At 38.2% G+C, this 16997-nt stretch overlaps 1 protein-coding gene across 1 annotated transcript in view; it reads left to right on the forward strand.

The window, feature by feature from the left end:
* The window catches only part of TECPR2 (tectonin beta-propeller repeat containing 2), a 38640-nt gene extending 22014 nt beyond the window's left edge, over window positions 1-16626 (forward strand). Inside the window, exons 17-20 of the mRNA XM_014311860.2 lie at window positions 3346-3494; window positions 14588-14729; window positions 15695-15844; window positions 16095-16626. Of these exons, the coding sequence (XP_014167335.1) occupies window positions 3346-3494; window positions 14588-14729; window positions 15695-15844; window positions 16095-16252 (599 nt within the window). The 3' untranslated portion in view covers window positions 16253-16626. The remainder of the gene's footprint in view (window positions 1-3345; window positions 3495-14587; window positions 14730-15694; window positions 15845-16094) is intronic.
* The last annotated feature ends 371 nt before the right edge of the window (window positions 16627-16997 follow it).

Below are 16997 nucleotides of genomic sequence, written 5' to 3' on the forward strand. Positions count from 1 at the left end.
TGTTCAGTGCATCTTGTGTTGGTCAGTCTGAAGTGGCTCAGCCTGACACAGTGCTGTGCAGGGGCTCCAGCAGCTTTAACTAGGCTGGCTCTTGTACCTCAGTGCAGCCATAGTCACCTGATCTAGGGCACAAACATCTGAATTTTATGGTTAAACACATTTTTAGCTCCTGCCAAGGAAGAATTATGCTCCAAGAGTTGAATCATTCATGAGTGATGCAGCTGATAGCACTCATGTTGAGATTTATAGTGATGTAAACATTCAGCATGATGCTTAGAATGTGATGCTGGTTAACTGCTCTTTTCATTTGCTCAGGTGCTTGACCATGATTTGATCACTGAAATGTAATCACAGTTTGGAGTTTGGCTCTGGGGTAATCAAGTTATTTGCCCCCTTCATAAGTAGTATTCTCATCAGATTTATTTGTTTAATAGTCTGACTGTTAGAACTTTCTCATATTTGTGCTAATCTGCACACCTCTTTCAGGTGAAGAGAAAGGAAATTGAGACTGTGCACCATTCTCTCACCATTTTAAAATAATTCAACTGGTTTGCAATTTTCCCATTTTTGATGGCAGCGTTCATGACTGGTCTGATAACAGACAAGCAATTTTAACTTAAGGTTTAAGGAAAGGTGGACACAGCTGGCAGAGTTAAAGCCTTGTGTACAATTTTAGTGTATAGTTTATAATATTGAATGGAAAAATTATAAACTGTGTCTTTTAAAATTAACTTGTTTTTCAGTTGTACACCAGTTATTTTTCAGACCTGATGATTTGGTTTCAAATCACTCATCATACCATACTTTAAACACTGATGCCTTTTACTGACCTACAGGATAGATTTGGCCACTTTGTCCTTCTTATGTTCCTTAGTGTGGTTTGAAACTGTTCTCATGAACCACTGCTTTCTAACAGTTTAGACAGTAATTCTTTAACTGAAAAAATAAGTAACTTCTAGTCATTGCCTGAAAATCTCAAAAGAATTCATACAGGAAATCAGTGTAATTGGTGTTAGCTGACTGTAATACCTGGCCTGTGAACTTCAGCAGTTCTGAAATTCAGCCTTTACGTTCAGCTGTTCCTGTCAGCTCTGGCACATGGTGGTGGCATAAAAGAGGTTTGGGGTCAGGAAATACTCAAACACTCCTCTGTACCTGTCACTGTGGGTTAGCACTGAAATGTGAAAATGTTTTAGGTATTTTTTCTCCATTTAATTGCATGTGGTGCATCACTGCTTGACAAGTGCATATCCATGGCTATGATAGAAAAGCCTTTATTTGTTCTAATGGGGCTGAAGAAATGGGAGACTTATTGTTATTGTGTCAAGTGGATGTTTAAGTTTACTCCAGAAGCATGAGGACTGTGACTGCAGAGGGCAGGCAGGGTGGGAGCAATTTCTGTTAAGTGCAGTTCAGAATTCTTTATGGAAGTGATGGGGTTTACCAGCATTAGATTGAAATATTATGTTGGTAGTATCTTGCCTTTTGCATTATGTACTGGGAGTAGCACCCAGTAGATTATTTTGATTAGCATTCCACTATCACTATCAAGGTTTCTAAACACAGTAGAATGACCTTTAGGTTTTAACAATAAACAATGCTGCTGGTTCATGCTACTTGCTCTAAAACAGTTGGTGAATGTGGTTAACATGACCTTGTCCTAAGATACAAATGGTAAGTGGGAGGAGGGAGAAACCCCAAAACATTTTCATAAGAGCTGTGTTTTTGAATATCAAATTGTACTGTAGACGTAAATAATATCAGCTCTGCTGGGTAGGTGATATGTGATTCCATCTTTGAGTGCCTGATCCTTGTCTGCATCAGAACACTTGGACAGCTGAGGTATCATGTGACAAAGCCATTGCTTTGAGGCATACTTTATTAGAAGGAATAACAATGTTTTAAGTAAGATTTTGGCTTTGCAGCTCAAAGTCAAGCCTCTGTTCTCAAAAGAAAATTGCTATAGATATTCTCATCCCAAGCAGTTGAAGTTTTTGTCATTTTGGTTTTTCTATGAAGCTGTCTGGTTAAAGGAAATTTTGGGATGAGATAGATTGATTTCTATTCCTGTGATCCAGAAAATTAAATCATTTTGGTTAATGAGATCTGTTTACTACAGATAATTAAAAGATAAAGCTATGTTGTCCTGTTGTTTCCTGTTCTTTTCCCCAGCAAGCCCTAACAATTGGGATTATTGCATTCTGCAGCAATAAATACTTTGAACTTGCACTCTGTGGGATAGAATTCCAAGCCTCTCTTTAAGGAATGCTGTGTCTGATGCACTTTACAAGGATTTGTTGCCAAATTTCACATCCCTGAGAACAGAACTGTTACCAAGAATGGGATATCCCAAGCAGCCCTGGCATGTTCAGGCAACCAGCAAGGCCTATTTTTAGTGTCTTTAGTTTGGAGTCTGACCAGAGCATTCCTTCTGTAGTGGATCTGTACTGCTTGGGTCCCACTTACTTTGGAACTTGTTTTCTGTGACTTAGCTCTGTTTTCTCCAACATGGAGTGAAAAAAGGAAATCAAATGTTAGATACATTACGTTGTGTGGCTATTTTAAAATTAATTTGAAAGAGTAAGAGTTTCAGTAGACAGTTAATAGCAGTTCTTTTTAATCTAAAATACCAGGTTTGCATCTCTACTGTCTTTGCAGGAATTTAGACTAAACCCAAAAAGAAACCATGCCAAAATTCCAACATACACTCTTTTGGCATCTTTGTTTTGATGGTGGTGACAGGGTTAAAATACTACTGCACATTTGAGATTGGTGTAATAAATATGTACAGTGGGGAATATAAATCCATTTAAAAATCAGTTCCTTTATTTACAGATGTGACACTGGTATGTTAACACTGAAATGCATAACCCATATGCTCTCATATTTTTGAAATGCTGCTGCTGTTAGGAATGTTCTTTGCTGACTGTATTATCAGATTGACACCTTTAAAGGTCTCCAAGCATGGCCAGCTACAGAGAAGAGTTCACATTAGGTCATGTGAAAGTTTGTCTAGGCACTGATAACATTTGTCATGGAATGGTTCCCTGCTTGAATTTGGTTATTGTAATAGAGTATTTACAATGTGCTTTAGAAATTGCACTCTCCTATGACTAAAACATTCATTTTTAGGTTTAGAAGAGAGATTTCTCACATATGTTCTACCTGTTGGTTTTGTTCATTGTATCCAGCAATTTTTTTTATTCTCCCACAAGTTGTATTAACTTCCAATCATTTTTATGTGACTAAAGCTTGTTTAATACAATGAAGTCTAAATGCAAGTTGTGATTATTAGCTGAATTTGAAAGGAAAATGCCAGGTTACTAATAATCTCTTTGTTATTAGGTGGTGTAAAGCTGATCAGCTTGACCTGTGGAAATCAGCATGTTTGGGCCTGTGACACCAACGGTGGCATTTATTTCCGTGTAGGAACTCAACCTCTTAACCCAAGTTTGATGCTTCCTGCCTGGATAATGATTGAGCCACCCATACAGGTAAAATGTTGATTGCAATTCTTTGTAACCCAGTGGTTTAGCTCTGTGCTAAACAATAAAACAGTAATTTTAGAATTCATGGGAAACAGTAGAGCCAGGTTTTATAGTAGAGTGTAGCATTGAGCTATGCTGAGTACCCTCTGTGTGCTAAGCAAGGCTGGATGGGCAAGCAGCGCAGAGCAGAGGGTGTGGGAAGGCTCTGCTCAGGTGGCATGGTGCTGAATGCCTGCCTCCCTCTTCCTTTATCCTCACCCTTGTGAGTCTGGGATGCTTGATAGGGTGCTGGGCCTGAATTCAGGGACTTCCCTTGTCATGCCATGCTTTGTAAGCATGCAGTACAACTGCAGCTCTTTTCCCTTCTTACCAGAATGGGCAAATTTTATATCCTTTCTACCTGCCAGTTGGGAGGGTCAGAGCTGAAAGAAGCCTCCTAAAGTAACCTGGAAGCATATTTGGAAAATATAGAAAACTGACAAAATCTGTTTCTCCAGTGTCTGTTTGTTGTTTGGATTTTGGTTGTTTTCTTTTTAAATCTCTCCTTTAACCACAGTGCTTGCTTTTATTGCTGCTCTAATACTTTGCAAGTTAATGTATGAAATGGGAGTAATTTCTGTTGTGGGTTGGGACTGCTGTAATGGAGCTGACCTCTGACTACTGATTTCATTCTTTACTCCTTGGCACAAAATTGCTTGAACTGAAACTGTCTGCTGGTCTAGCACAGTAACACTGGATGTGTTTGCATACTTGACGGACATTCTGTGATGTTGCAGCATTTCTCTTAAAGATTTTGAAATGTGTGATACTTTCAAAAGTACACATTAAGAAATAGAAGTAAATCTGTGGCAGTGGAGTTGCAATAATTTATTTGGATTTTACATAATTTGCTTTTAGTTCTGCTTATCTCTCATCAGCCAGTTGTTGGCTTATGTGTATCTCAGGGTCTAACAGCAAAGAAGGGCAGGGGAACAGGGAAATGAAAACTGCAGATATGCATCCCATCAATTAGCACAGCACTGGTTAGATGACTAATTCTGTACATTTTGTAATGTGGTTCTGGAGAAAGAGTAGCTTTTTTTTGCAGAATAGCAAGGCAGACTGGTAAATAGGTGCCAATATCAGTTGCAAAAAGGACTTGGTTCCAGAGCTTGTTCTTGGTGTGCTGCAAGTGGGTCTTTGTGATGTAAAACCTTGTCCCTGCTGCCAAGGGGGTGGGGCAGGAGCAAGATGAGACTGAAGGTGTCGGTGATGATGTCTCCCATAGAGGCAGTATCCTTAAAAAAAAAGAGGAAGAAACATTCCATTTAAAATGAGTTTGCCAGGCGACAGAGAATTAAACTTGTGTACTATCTTCTTACCAAAGGTCTATCCAGAAGAATAGCCCAAAAAGCTGTTTCACTATGCTGATACTGTTTTCTCTGTACTAAGTGGTTCTCTGCTCCTCCACTGAAGTAGATTAAACTTCTCAATACTAAGGTGTTTACAAGAATTGGGATTTGCTGTGGCTCATGATTTGGCAGTGGCTTCCTTAAGTAGAAAGTGGACAAGGTTGAAAATCAAATTATTTCCCATAATCTTATCAACAAAGCTGGATGATGTTGCCTTCCAAAAATTATAACCTTCTGATACCCAGAGCAGTGTCATTCTCTTTCCTGTTATCTTGCCAACTCCTGACATGGCAAATTTAATGGGTCAATATGAAGAGGCAAGAATTCAAACATTGCTTGCAGAGATGATGAAAACTCATGGCTTACATGCTTGTTTTGAGACAATTCCAGCATGTTAAAACAAGTCATTAAACGAGCAGCCATTCATGCTTTTGCAGAGGCTTAATGCAAAATGAGAAAATATGTGAACTTTAAAAGTATTTCCAAATACAAGATGATGTCTGAAAGAGTGAACAATTAAGTGAACAATATTTGTTTATTAGGAACACCTTACTGTTCTGTCCCTTAATTGACTTTCACACAGTTCATGCTGCTTTGCTCTTATGTTCAGAACAACAGTAAGAAGTATTTGTGAATGATTCAGCCATTTTCTGTTTGAAGAAGGAAATCAAAATTGCTTTTCACTTGCTTCGAGTACAGGAGCACTCTCAAATAACGTAATTTAAAACCAGCTATGGATATTTCATTCCCTAGTAAATGTCAGAGCCAATATGACTTGGCTGTCCCAGATCTCATGACTCAGGAGCAGCTTGGGAGCAGCTGCAGATTCTGCTTTTATGGTGTCACTTCTCCTTAAAGGAGTGCTGCAGTTGCACAGCTTTCATCTTTGCAGAACTTCACAAAGGTATTCAGAGACTGCAGTTTTAATGAGATTTTGCTCATGCTAAAATGACTGAATATAATTTAAGTTCAATCTTTGACTTTGTGATGCTGTATTTTTTTCTTAAATCAAGGCTAAACCCATTCTTGTTTGTACCTCTTCTCTCTGTACCTCCTTACTGAAGCATCTCTTGAGATTGAGAAAACATTATTTGTTATCTGCCCTCCTTCTTTTTTATTTTATCCAGTACTTCAGAAGTGGTTGATAACATCATTAGAGTATCTTGAGCAGTAGTAGGTTATATATAGCTGATTTCTGTGATTCATCAATTTGGTTCTGCAGTCTTAGAAGTAAAATAATTATGTAGTTAAGCAGCTTTTTGAAAGCTGTTTCAAGGACATTGACAAAACAAATCAAAATGCTTTGATGAAATTATTTTAGACCAGGAAATAGAAAATGTTTTTCTATTCTATTGTTAACATGCAGGACAAAACTATCATCTGTTGCAACACGTCTCAAAATACACCCATATTTTTACATACATAAAAATTCAATTTAAAAAAAGGCAGGAAATATAAATATTATTTATATAGATAATACAGAGTGTCTTTTTATGTGTTTGTATCTAACATTAGGATTTAATGCCTTTCCAATATCTGGCCTAAAGGAAAAATAACTAAAAATAAAATAGAAAATTAGTATAGACTGTAAGACTAATTTAGATTATTAAAGGGTAGATCTTGATCAAATGGTGAAAGTCTTTAAATTGCTTTCAAAGGTCCCCCCAAGTTGAACTGTTTGAAAATAATTCTTTGAACATTTCAGCTTTGATTTCTGGTACCTTCTGAAAAAAATGCTGACACAAAATCTGATATTGAGAAACTCTTGCTTCCCACAGTTTAAAAACTGGCCTTAAAACCTTCTCAGATTTACATCAAGCCATCTATCAGATAAACAACTTTATCTGACCAAATTAAAGGAAACAGAACAAATGTTTGTAATGAGTGACTAATCATCTACTCATTGTAAATAATCAGTCTTACTCTAAAAATAGATTGAGACATTTTATTGTCACTTCTTTAATTGCTGCTCTTTGTTAATTTGTAACCAAATTTCATAGAGAATAGAATTGAAAAAGTGATATTATTAAATCCAGAGGTGTGTTTAAATATTCTCATAGCTTGTCTGAGCTACAAAGTACAAGGGGTTTGTTTAGGGAAACACTTAGTTGCTACATAAAGCTTTAGATGATGATTTGTAGTTCTCAGCAGACGAGCCCTGCTTGACTTTAGTTTGCCATAAAAGTGTCACCTGCATTTTGTGTGCTTCGAGTTAGAGAAACTTTTGATTTACTGCTCTTCCCATAAATAGCCTGGTAATTGTGTCTCTGTACTTTAAGCTTGCTATCATAGGCAAGAGAAATTCTTATAGGTAGTAGAAATTCTTATTGATGTAAGAGGAGCTATTTTTTTCTTGCACACAGACTTCCATAAAATAAATTAAGGCTTTTCATGCTTTCACGGTCATTCAAAAATTATTAAAACTATGAAGAAAATGGTAGTCCAAAAATGCCATTTAAAATTTAGGCAAATTATCTGTAATTCTGAAAAACCACTACAGGATAGATTTAAGTTCTTTTGAATACCTCACATTGAACATATGTCAAGAAAAGGTAAGGAGCTGGTTGTGCCTTACAGATGAGTCTTGACTTGGTAGAATGGTTATCATCATCTTTGTTTTGTTTCCTTTATTTAGATAAAATTCTGCATACCTTACAGAACACTTATTTTGGATCTGGGGACTTTGTTCTGCGTCTGCCTTGCTGTTGCATTTCTCAGTGAGATTTCTGTTGTTATTAAGGCCAGTTGTGCATTAAGTGGTACTTAGGGGAGGAAGTGGTGAGCAGTCCTCAAGATCAGATTTTGCCATTAAGCTGAAATGCAGGAAGGGTTTGTTTGAAATGATCTTCAAGAATTGAATATTTAGAGGGGAAGGAAATTTTTCTGTTGAAAATGCTTTATAATTTTTACTTCGGAATCATCATCTACTTCTCAACCATCCTTGTCATGGAAGTCTCTGTTCTTTCCAATGCAGTAATCACATGCGTGTTCTTTCCAAGTCCAGTAGTTTTCACTAGCACAGACCAGCTTGCATTTCTCAGCCATTGCACAGACATCTTCTGAGTTACCATGAGTTCTGCTTTGGATGCTAAGATGAGATTCAGAGGAAGTATCTTTAATTAAGCAAAGTCTGCTTAGGTTGGAGAAGTAATACAGTCATTTGGCCTGGTTCTCTCTAGACCAGACTAACTAGTCTGTTGTTCTGTGTATCTTCACTCATGTGAGGCCTCTGAAGACATTAATAGGGAGATGATTTTCCTGGAGGACTGCACTTTACAAGATGATGTAGAGAAAAGCTGTTTGGCAGTAGTAAGAGCAGCTGTCTCAAGGTGGGTTGCAAATAAGTACAGGAGATCAAAGCTTCTGCAGCTGTGTCTTTTGTTTAGCTGATTTAGAATGCCATAATGTATAAGTTCAAGCCTGTGCTATTCTTCACAGGCATGCCTATCTTAAGTAATTGTAAGTTTCATAAAAGGTGCTTTTAGAGGCTGAAAAAATTGCAATTTCAGCATTTGTCCTGGAGTTGCCTCACGTTGATTCCATTGCTGAGTGTAGTGCTTATTATCTTCCTCCTTGTTGCTAGTTAAGAAAACTGCTGTCTCTGTATTTCACTGTAGTTTGCTGCTTTGGAGTTTTAGCCCTCTGATGTTGTTTTGGGGCCCAGCTATCACCATGTTCAGAAAAGCGGCACGTGGCCTGGCCTGGGAGATAACAATTGTTATCAGCACCAGAAGCTTCAGGCCACAGAAAGTGCCCAGGGAGCAGTACAGCCAGAAATTCAGTAGGCAATCCTCCTGTGTCCTTCTGAAATGTGATCTCCAGGTGGTGTATTTGCTGTTTGACAAGACTGGCTTACATATAGAACAACAATTGTGAGAAGAACCTTCAGTTGAGAGAACCTTCAGTTTTCATACTTCAATTTGGTCATTATTTGGAACTTCCTCATACCTCCAATTCTTCCAGTAGTCCCATATTTTGGTTAACACTAAATGATTAAATATCTAGAATTAGATATTTAATTATTCTTCAGAGAGATGAAGAAATATATTTAACATTCAGAGAGGCAAATAAAGTAACCACAACTATCATTAAGTTTTGACTGTTTCTCAGAGTTATTCTATTCAAAAATAAAAGCACCACGGTATAAAAATTCATGGGTAGAGGATGATCATCATGATTTAGCAGATATGAGCTGTGGTAGCACAGAGTAAGGAGACATTCTGAGATATCTGCTAGACACATCAGACCCTTCAATCTTGAATTAGGAGCTTGAAGACCCTTCCCTATAACCCCCCCCCAAAATGCTTTCTCTCGTTGGTAAGGTATTTAAGTTTCAAAAACCAAAGGGGGCACTTCACAGGCATAGGCTGCATCAGAAGGTGTTTCACTGATGCTCATTAAAAGTGTATTTATAAGAAAATAAAAGCCTTGGTTACTCAGGTTTGCTTATACGAGGTTTTTATTACCTAGTGTTGAATTATTTTCTGTTTCCTGGGAACTTCCACTTAGTGTTTACTTAATGCACATTTCTGTAAATAATTAATTCTTATTTTCCTAACTGTTCAGTTCTTCAATATGTTATTAAAAATACCTGTAGGGGTAATTACAGAGGGCTTATCTGCTACATTACAGTTTATAATCTTAGTTGTAAAACAGTGTGACCAGAATACAGTTGGGTAAACCTGAGTATGCCTGGAATTTGTATGGTCTCTAAAGTGGTTAAATGAAATTTAAATTATTTATTTTTTAAATTACTTCTAAAGAACAGTTGTATTAAGTATTTTTAAAGTATTTTATGGTTCTGTTGAGAACATGTTGAGTAGTTGCATGGGTTTGGTTTGATCTTTTCTATGATTTGATACCATGTGGTGTTGTCTTTCCCATGTTTCTGCAAGGAAAAAAACGTTGGAATAAAAAATTTAGAGCTAGCAGAAGGGAGAGGTCAAGAGATTTCCTCCTTGGCTTTGCTTTGTCTTCCAGATTGTGCTAGTCATAGCACAGTAGATACCTGCTTGGCTGGAAATACCCAGCCAAGGCCTTTGTCCCTTTTATCCAGTGAGGGCAGAAAGTGGGGCAAAGGGTCCTGTTGCTGTTCTGAGGCTTCTGAGGAAAATAATGCTCCAGTTTTACAGACAATAAAGAGTTATGTTTTTCTGGCAATTTAATGCCAGCTTTCCTGAAGAACATGTGGCATCAAGGACAGCCAAACAGATTGATCTTTACTGCTCCTGTATAATGCCTTGAACTTCTCTGCAGAGAAAAAAGCAGCGCTTAATTTAGCAAGCAATGCTGAAAGGGCTTTATAACCTTCATTCAAATGGACCTCAGAAAATAATATGTAAATAGGCCTTTATTGGGGGAGAGTCTCTCTAAGTTGCATTCTTTGTTATCCTCATTAGGAGGGTCTGGATGCTGTTAGTCATGAAAATAGTCAGATTAGCCTGATACACTCATAATACTCAAGAGTGTGAGAAGTATTCCTGATGTGACCTTCTTACAGCCTGGCCTAGACCAGCTGAAGGTGTTTCTGCTTTGTCTTTGGAAGGAAAGGAGAACATTTGTGCTGATTGGAGCCACCAATCTGTTACAAAAAGGATTGGGCTTGGCCAGACTGATAATGTTCTGTTTAGTCTTCCTTATCCTGCATATTTGCAGCAGAACAGAGATAATGGAGGTTTGCTGGCACATGGACTCTGTGCTCCTGAAAAGTGACGTGGAAAATGTTCTGGTGCCTTTTTTGTGTGCGTGTGCTTGTCCTTTCTTCCTTGACAAGGAACTTAAACCATTTGGGTTCAGCTATGACCAATGAGAGAAAACTTTTGAGTAGTATGTAGGGGAGACTGAGTGGAGAAATGTGTTAGTTTTTACTTTGGATTTTGTTTGATACTATTACCAATAAGTTAAATTCTTACACTGAAACTTACTTCTCTGTGGTTTGCAAAAGAGAGGAAGTAACTTGCACAGAATTGTAAAGCTAATTGACAACTTGGTAACTTAAATATGTTTAGCATAGACATTGTTTCTTGATATCATTTAACAATTTGCCAGTTATGTGATTCCTTCAAGTTTATTTCATTTTATCAACACTGTTTTCACAACAGACTTGGGGCAAGCTGGTTTTCTTTGTTTTTATTTGTAGCAGACAACAAATATATCCACAGCTCTCAGTATATTGCTTTAATGTTGAAAAGGACATAGTTGATAGTGTTGCAGTCCATGGTCCTGATGGGAGATTTCTCTTATCAAAAGACACGGAGTGACTGGAGTGTTTGCAGGATGGGGAATCTGCATTCAGATCTGACTGGCTAAAACAGTCAGACCTGTGAGATTTTTAGAGTTTAGAAATGTTTGGCACCCCAAGTAATAGAAAAACAACATTCTGCAATTTTTTATCAAATAGCACTGGATCCATGAATGATCCATAACAGGTTGATCTCTCACATTGGTGATTATATTGTGGATAAATGTATAAACAGAGTTTGGTGTGTCCAAGCAGGAAGGCTGAGAGACTGCTGCAAGATTCTTTAAAATTCCAGATTCTCCAGTAAATTACAAATAGGACATGTTTCACAGTCAAGGTATATAAATCTCATGAATGCTGTTGGAAGTTAAACCAATAAAGTAAAGGCTACGCTGAAATAATTTATCAATTTTCATGGTTATCAGTCTCTAAAATATTATCAGCAGATATATGAATTAGCAGAGATATCTCTCTTTAGTGCTGTAAGAGAACTCTATTTAACCTTTAACTGCAGCTGTAGAGATTTTCTTGTTATATAACTTATAAAATACTTAAAGCATGCTTATGGTAATTAAAACTAAGTGAAAATTGAATATATCTGAGATAATAACAGCATGATTGTTCTAAGAAAATAGTTCATTATGTCAAGAAAATTTAAAATTAATTTTATCCAGCTTACTGTGGTAGCCATGAGGGTGGCTTCTTGTTGTAGATGGGTAAAAAATAATCCAGAAGTCAAACGTTTGCAGCAGGCTCTAAGAATTGCCTGTATTTGTTTCCAAACAAATTTCCTGGTTTGTGCCAAAAGCTGCTGTATATAATGATGTCACTGTGTGTCCTGTCAGTTGTGTCCTTTACTGGCTGTTCCACAGCAGAAAGCTGAGGGTAGAGGAATTGCCTGGATCCTTTGCAGTAGTAGTAAGAGAATTGTTTTATTGATGTGAGGTTATCAGAAAGAGCTGAGTAGCCTGAAGAAGGAAGAGAAGCTGTAAGTGAAACCCAGAGAGGTAGGGGAAACTCAAGGATGAAGTGAGTTTACTTAGAAAAGCAAAGATTGAGAGGAATATTTGGCCAAGCTTTTAAACACATTATTTTGAATTTGATGATTGGCATTTTTTTCTTAGATGTGTTGGTGGTGCAGAATAGGGTAGAAGGAATTGCTTTGATTACACTTGAGCCTGCAGTCGTGTCAGGAGCAATTTAGCTGAGATTCATACAACTCCTTTTGTGGCTCTCCTTTTGGGTGTTTCCTGCTTTTCTGAGCTTCCACTACCTCTAAATCTGTAATAATGCACAGGCTTAGGCAGCAGGTTTAAACACTCAGTAAGTATTTTGGATAGAAATACTCCTCCAGCTCTTTCTCAGAGAATTCTTTTCTAGACAAATGACAGTAGAAGAGAGGCTTGAGATCCTGCTGTATGAGAGTGGGGAGCAAGGTGCACAAATCTCAACAGTTCAGCAACAAAATTCCACCAAGGGGTCAGGCACAGACCCTGGGTTGGAACATGAAGTGTATTGCAGAGCGTGGACAGACACTCTGCCAGTCTGTGGTGTGAAGGACGGGGAAAAAGGTGACAGAAAGTGGTGACTATTTAGAAGAATGTGGTAAGAAGGAGATAAGTGGATTTCAAAAAATGAAATATTAAAAAAAAAGATGAAAGGCCAATGTCTCCTGTTCATGCAGTACTCCAGCCTGCACAAGCTGCTAACTGCCCAGCTCCCTTATGTCAAAACTTGGGACTGGGAGCCGGAGTGTGGTGAGGGATGTGATGGAGCAGGGAGCTGCACTGGAGGGAGGCACTGCCCATGGCAGCGCTGTGGGGACATGAGCAGGGACAGGGGGAGTGAGAGCCAAGGTGGCTGCAGAAAGAAGCAAATGAAAAATGGGGGGGGAAATGGAAACTGGGCCAGGAGGATCAATTCCAGAAAAGGGGCAGAAGTCCAAATGGGAAAATCATGTGGGGTTTTGGGGTGTTTTGCTTTTAGTGTGGTTTGGGTGTTTGATGGGTTGGTTTTGAATGTGTTTGGAGTTTTTTTGGTGTGGTTTGTTGTTTTGGGGTTGGGTTGGTTTTTTCTTGATTGAGATTTTTGTTCAAGACAGTAGTTTACTGCCAATCTAACAGTAGCTGAGCAGGTGGTATTCTATGTAGTCAGTGCTTTTCAAGACAATTAGTGGCTTTACTGTGACCACAGGTAAACACTTGATGAAGGCTCTACCAGCCTCAAGCTTCCAACAAAGGGCAAATACCTCATGAGAGGAAAAACATGAGAATATAGTCTGTCAGGGGCCTTGAAACTTGAATAGACAGGATTGATTTGGTGATGCAAGTCAGAGTTGGTTGTAGCTTGGTCAGACCCAAGTCAGCACCAAAATTTTAAAAGCAAAGCCAAAGCAGGTAACTGTTATGTACACAGAAGGCCCATCTGGGACTGGGCTGTGTGCTTGTGTATACATGCAGATCATGCTTCTGTATCCCTTGGTTTATACATACAGAGAGCTACTTGCTCTTCTGTTTAGTACTCTGGAATTTCAGTTTATGCCCATGAGGCTAAAGCAGGGAGTGCAGTGCTGCTTTGTGAGGAGATGATGTATTGCAGACATCATACTGTCTACTGCAGTGCCTTTACTAGGCTGGTGTGGGGAAAAACTTTTTTTTTAATATCCATGTTTTATTTAAATTCCATGTTTTGCAGGATATTTGCAATCATCCAACCTGATTGGATGATAGCTTTTGCTACAAAGTCATGATGTTACATCAGTGCCACTGATTTTGAACAGTAGTTAAGGCAAATCTCTGTAGAAGCAACTGGAGTAAGGACATGCCTGGGAGCAGAATGGGAAGTGTATTTCACTTGTGTTTGCCAGTGGGTAGTGGTGTGGATCCTCTCCTGCAGATGAGGTGCTCCAGTACTGCAGTGCTCTGCAGCGAGTTCCATGGGTGTATTCCTGTGGAATGGAGTACAGGAAAGAAGGCAGATCATCATTTCACTGCAGAGAGGAAACATTCAGACTGTAGAAATGTACTGCTTTAGAATATGCTTAGAAATAAAGTACAGTTTATTAATGTTAGGAAAACTTTCTGTCAAGCAAGAGGAAAAAACTGCATTTTGTGCATTTCTTTGGAAGAGCTCCTTTTCCAACTTGCACTTCAAACTGTATCTGATTGGAATAGCAGTGGTTAAGCAAATACTAACATTATTAGACTTGAATACTGAACTTTAAATATTAGTATCATTATCAGTAATGATACATTCATTCATGTTCCTTTTGCACTTATAAAGGGCTAAACTTCTTGGAAAATGGATAATTGTGTACAATAACACATAAAATATCAGATACATTTCTCCCTGGTTTTAGTATCTGGTAAATATTTTACTGCTCTTGTGTACTTCTGTGAAAAACAAATGCTACAATAGTACAAAGATACAGTAGTACAAAGTTTAAATACTATGCTTAATTTTTATAGCCAGTAGGAATCAACTTGGTCAGCATTCATTCAAGTCCAAATGATCAGATGTTGTGGGCAATTGATAGCAAATGGAATGTCCACGTACGAGTTGGAATTACAGATGAAATGCCTGTAGGCACTGACTGGGAACATGTACCAGGTAAAAATTAATGCATCAGTTCCTTGTTGCTTCTGCCATTTTCTCAGTGGTTTTGTTTTTGTTTTTTTTCCTTGTTGCTTTAAATTGGAAAGTAATGCTTAATTTTTTTTTTCAGTCAAGTGTTTGATAAGGGTTATTTTTTTAAGAGGACCTTGGTTTTACTTAAAAACACTGAGTAATTAACTGGGAGAAATATGATTTTTAAAATGAATTTCTGATGTGTTATTTCAGGCTGCTGCCACTCTATTAGTAAGTGGTACAGTTCCCTTTCAATTAAAACTAAAGCAGAATTCCTAAGCAGTAGGGAGACTGTTGTGCTGGGGGGTTTTGTATTTAATTATGATATCACATGAGGTTTCTTACCTAGATGTGGGTAACAAAAACCTTACACTATTTCTCACATCTTTCTACTAATCCTGCGTGCTAGATATGTTGTGGATTAGGTAATTACACTTCTGCCTTGCCTTTAAATAAAACTGAATTTTATTTGTTTCCTTCTAAATAACTGTGCATTGATGCTGTCTGCTTTTTAAAGATTTGTCACTGCATTAACTCATGGCACTTAGTTGCAGAGTACTCTTGTGAAGAGGGGGCAAGAGTCCATAATGTCTGTAATATTAACCATTTCTAGACAAATTAAGATTGTAATTGTCGGCTTATTCCCCATGTGGTAGTCACATACAGTGTGGGCTCCAAAAGGAGATTATGAAGGTCCTCTAATTGGATGTTGCTTGTGGCTGTGGCCACACAACAAATTATATCCATGTTGGGATAACCCTTATGGCAAATAGATGCAGGGAGTGCCAAGTCTGCAGTTAAAAACCTTTTTTTTGTTCACCAGTGCTTCATGTAAGAATATACAAAAACTATTATAGTCTTGATGTCTGCTCTCAGAGTACTTTCTGCAAGTGTATTTAGAGTGCAGGACAGCCTGGTTATTCCCTGCTCATGTCCAATCCCTGTAGGTTTGCAGGCCTGCCAGCTGGCTCTGAGCGCCAGGACGGTGTGGGTGCGCTGCCCCAATGGAGACGTTGCTCGCCGCTACGGCGTCACTGACAAGAACCCTGCAGGAGACTACTGGAAAAAGATTCCTGGGAATGTCTCACGTTTAACAGGCAAGTTGGTTCTGCATGGCAGTCCGTCCAAAATGTTGGGATGTCTGCTTTGAGCTCTACCTGATGGTGCTCAAGCTGGCCATGTGCAGGGAGAGCCACGCGCACTCTGTTTCACCAAGGGTGTTTTTATCACATTAGTAAAAGCCTTCTCTGGCTATAATTGGGAAAACAGATCCAAATATTATTTATTCAATGTTTAGAATTGGAAGCTGCTACTGTAATTAAAAGATGGATAATTTATGCCTTGCAGTGACCCCTCTAGATGAACTGTGGGCGATCAGTGCTTCAGGATCTCTGCTCCAGCGCCTCACTAAGACCTTTAGCCATTCCCATAGTTTGCAGAAAAATAATGACACCTCTGTTCTGCTTCACCCTGATGATCTGGAAGATGAATGGGAAGTGATATGAAGTCTGTCAAGCTTGTGAAGCAGTGAAAAAAACAGGAGGACAGAATTTCTGTAATGTATGTACAGAATATTGGATCTAAAAGCAACTCATATTGGACCTGTGATATTAGCACTTTTGTATTGGAAAACTGACCTGTTAAATACCCCCAAGCTGTGAGTTCTAATGTTTGTTACATAATCTTTTGGGAGACTCTTTAGGTGTGGCATACTGCAATTGTTATACCGTACTACTGTAAAAGCTCCTTTGGAAATATAACTTTTAAGTTAACCTTACTAGCAATGAAAGTGAGTACTTCACAACAGCATGCAACTAATGTACTGATTTTGAGAAGGAATTCCATTGCATTAAATATTTCTCTACAGTGGAAACATCAAGCATTTCTCAATTTCTTCTTGTATTTGGAAATCCATACCATACTGATGGGATCACTCTTGTACATATATTTAGAATTATTTTTCCTTGCAGCATGGAAGAAAATATGGTGAAGTATTTCTTAGTAAGATCAGAGAACATCATGATTACACAGTATTGTTAGAATGAACTTAGTTTGATCCATTTCCATATAAATAATTGTGAGGCTATACTAACCTTCCATTTCCAGAAATTTTGTTCATAATTTGGCTTCATTCACAAGGTAGAGGTTTGGATTACACCTAATATCAGGGGGACTTCTGCCCATTTCCATAGCCATCAGGAAGCTGACAGAGTTTTGGGGGTGAGTCCCAGTTTGGAGTAAGAAGAGGTC

The sequence above is a fragment of the Geospiza fortis genome, unplaced genomic scaffold (genome assembly GCF_000277835.1).
Source record: "Geospiza fortis unplaced genomic scaffold, GeoFor_1.0 scaffold23, whole genome shotgun sequence".
Classification (NCBI taxonomy): domain Eukaryota; kingdom Metazoa; phylum Chordata; class Aves; order Passeriformes; family Thraupidae; genus Geospiza; species Geospiza fortis.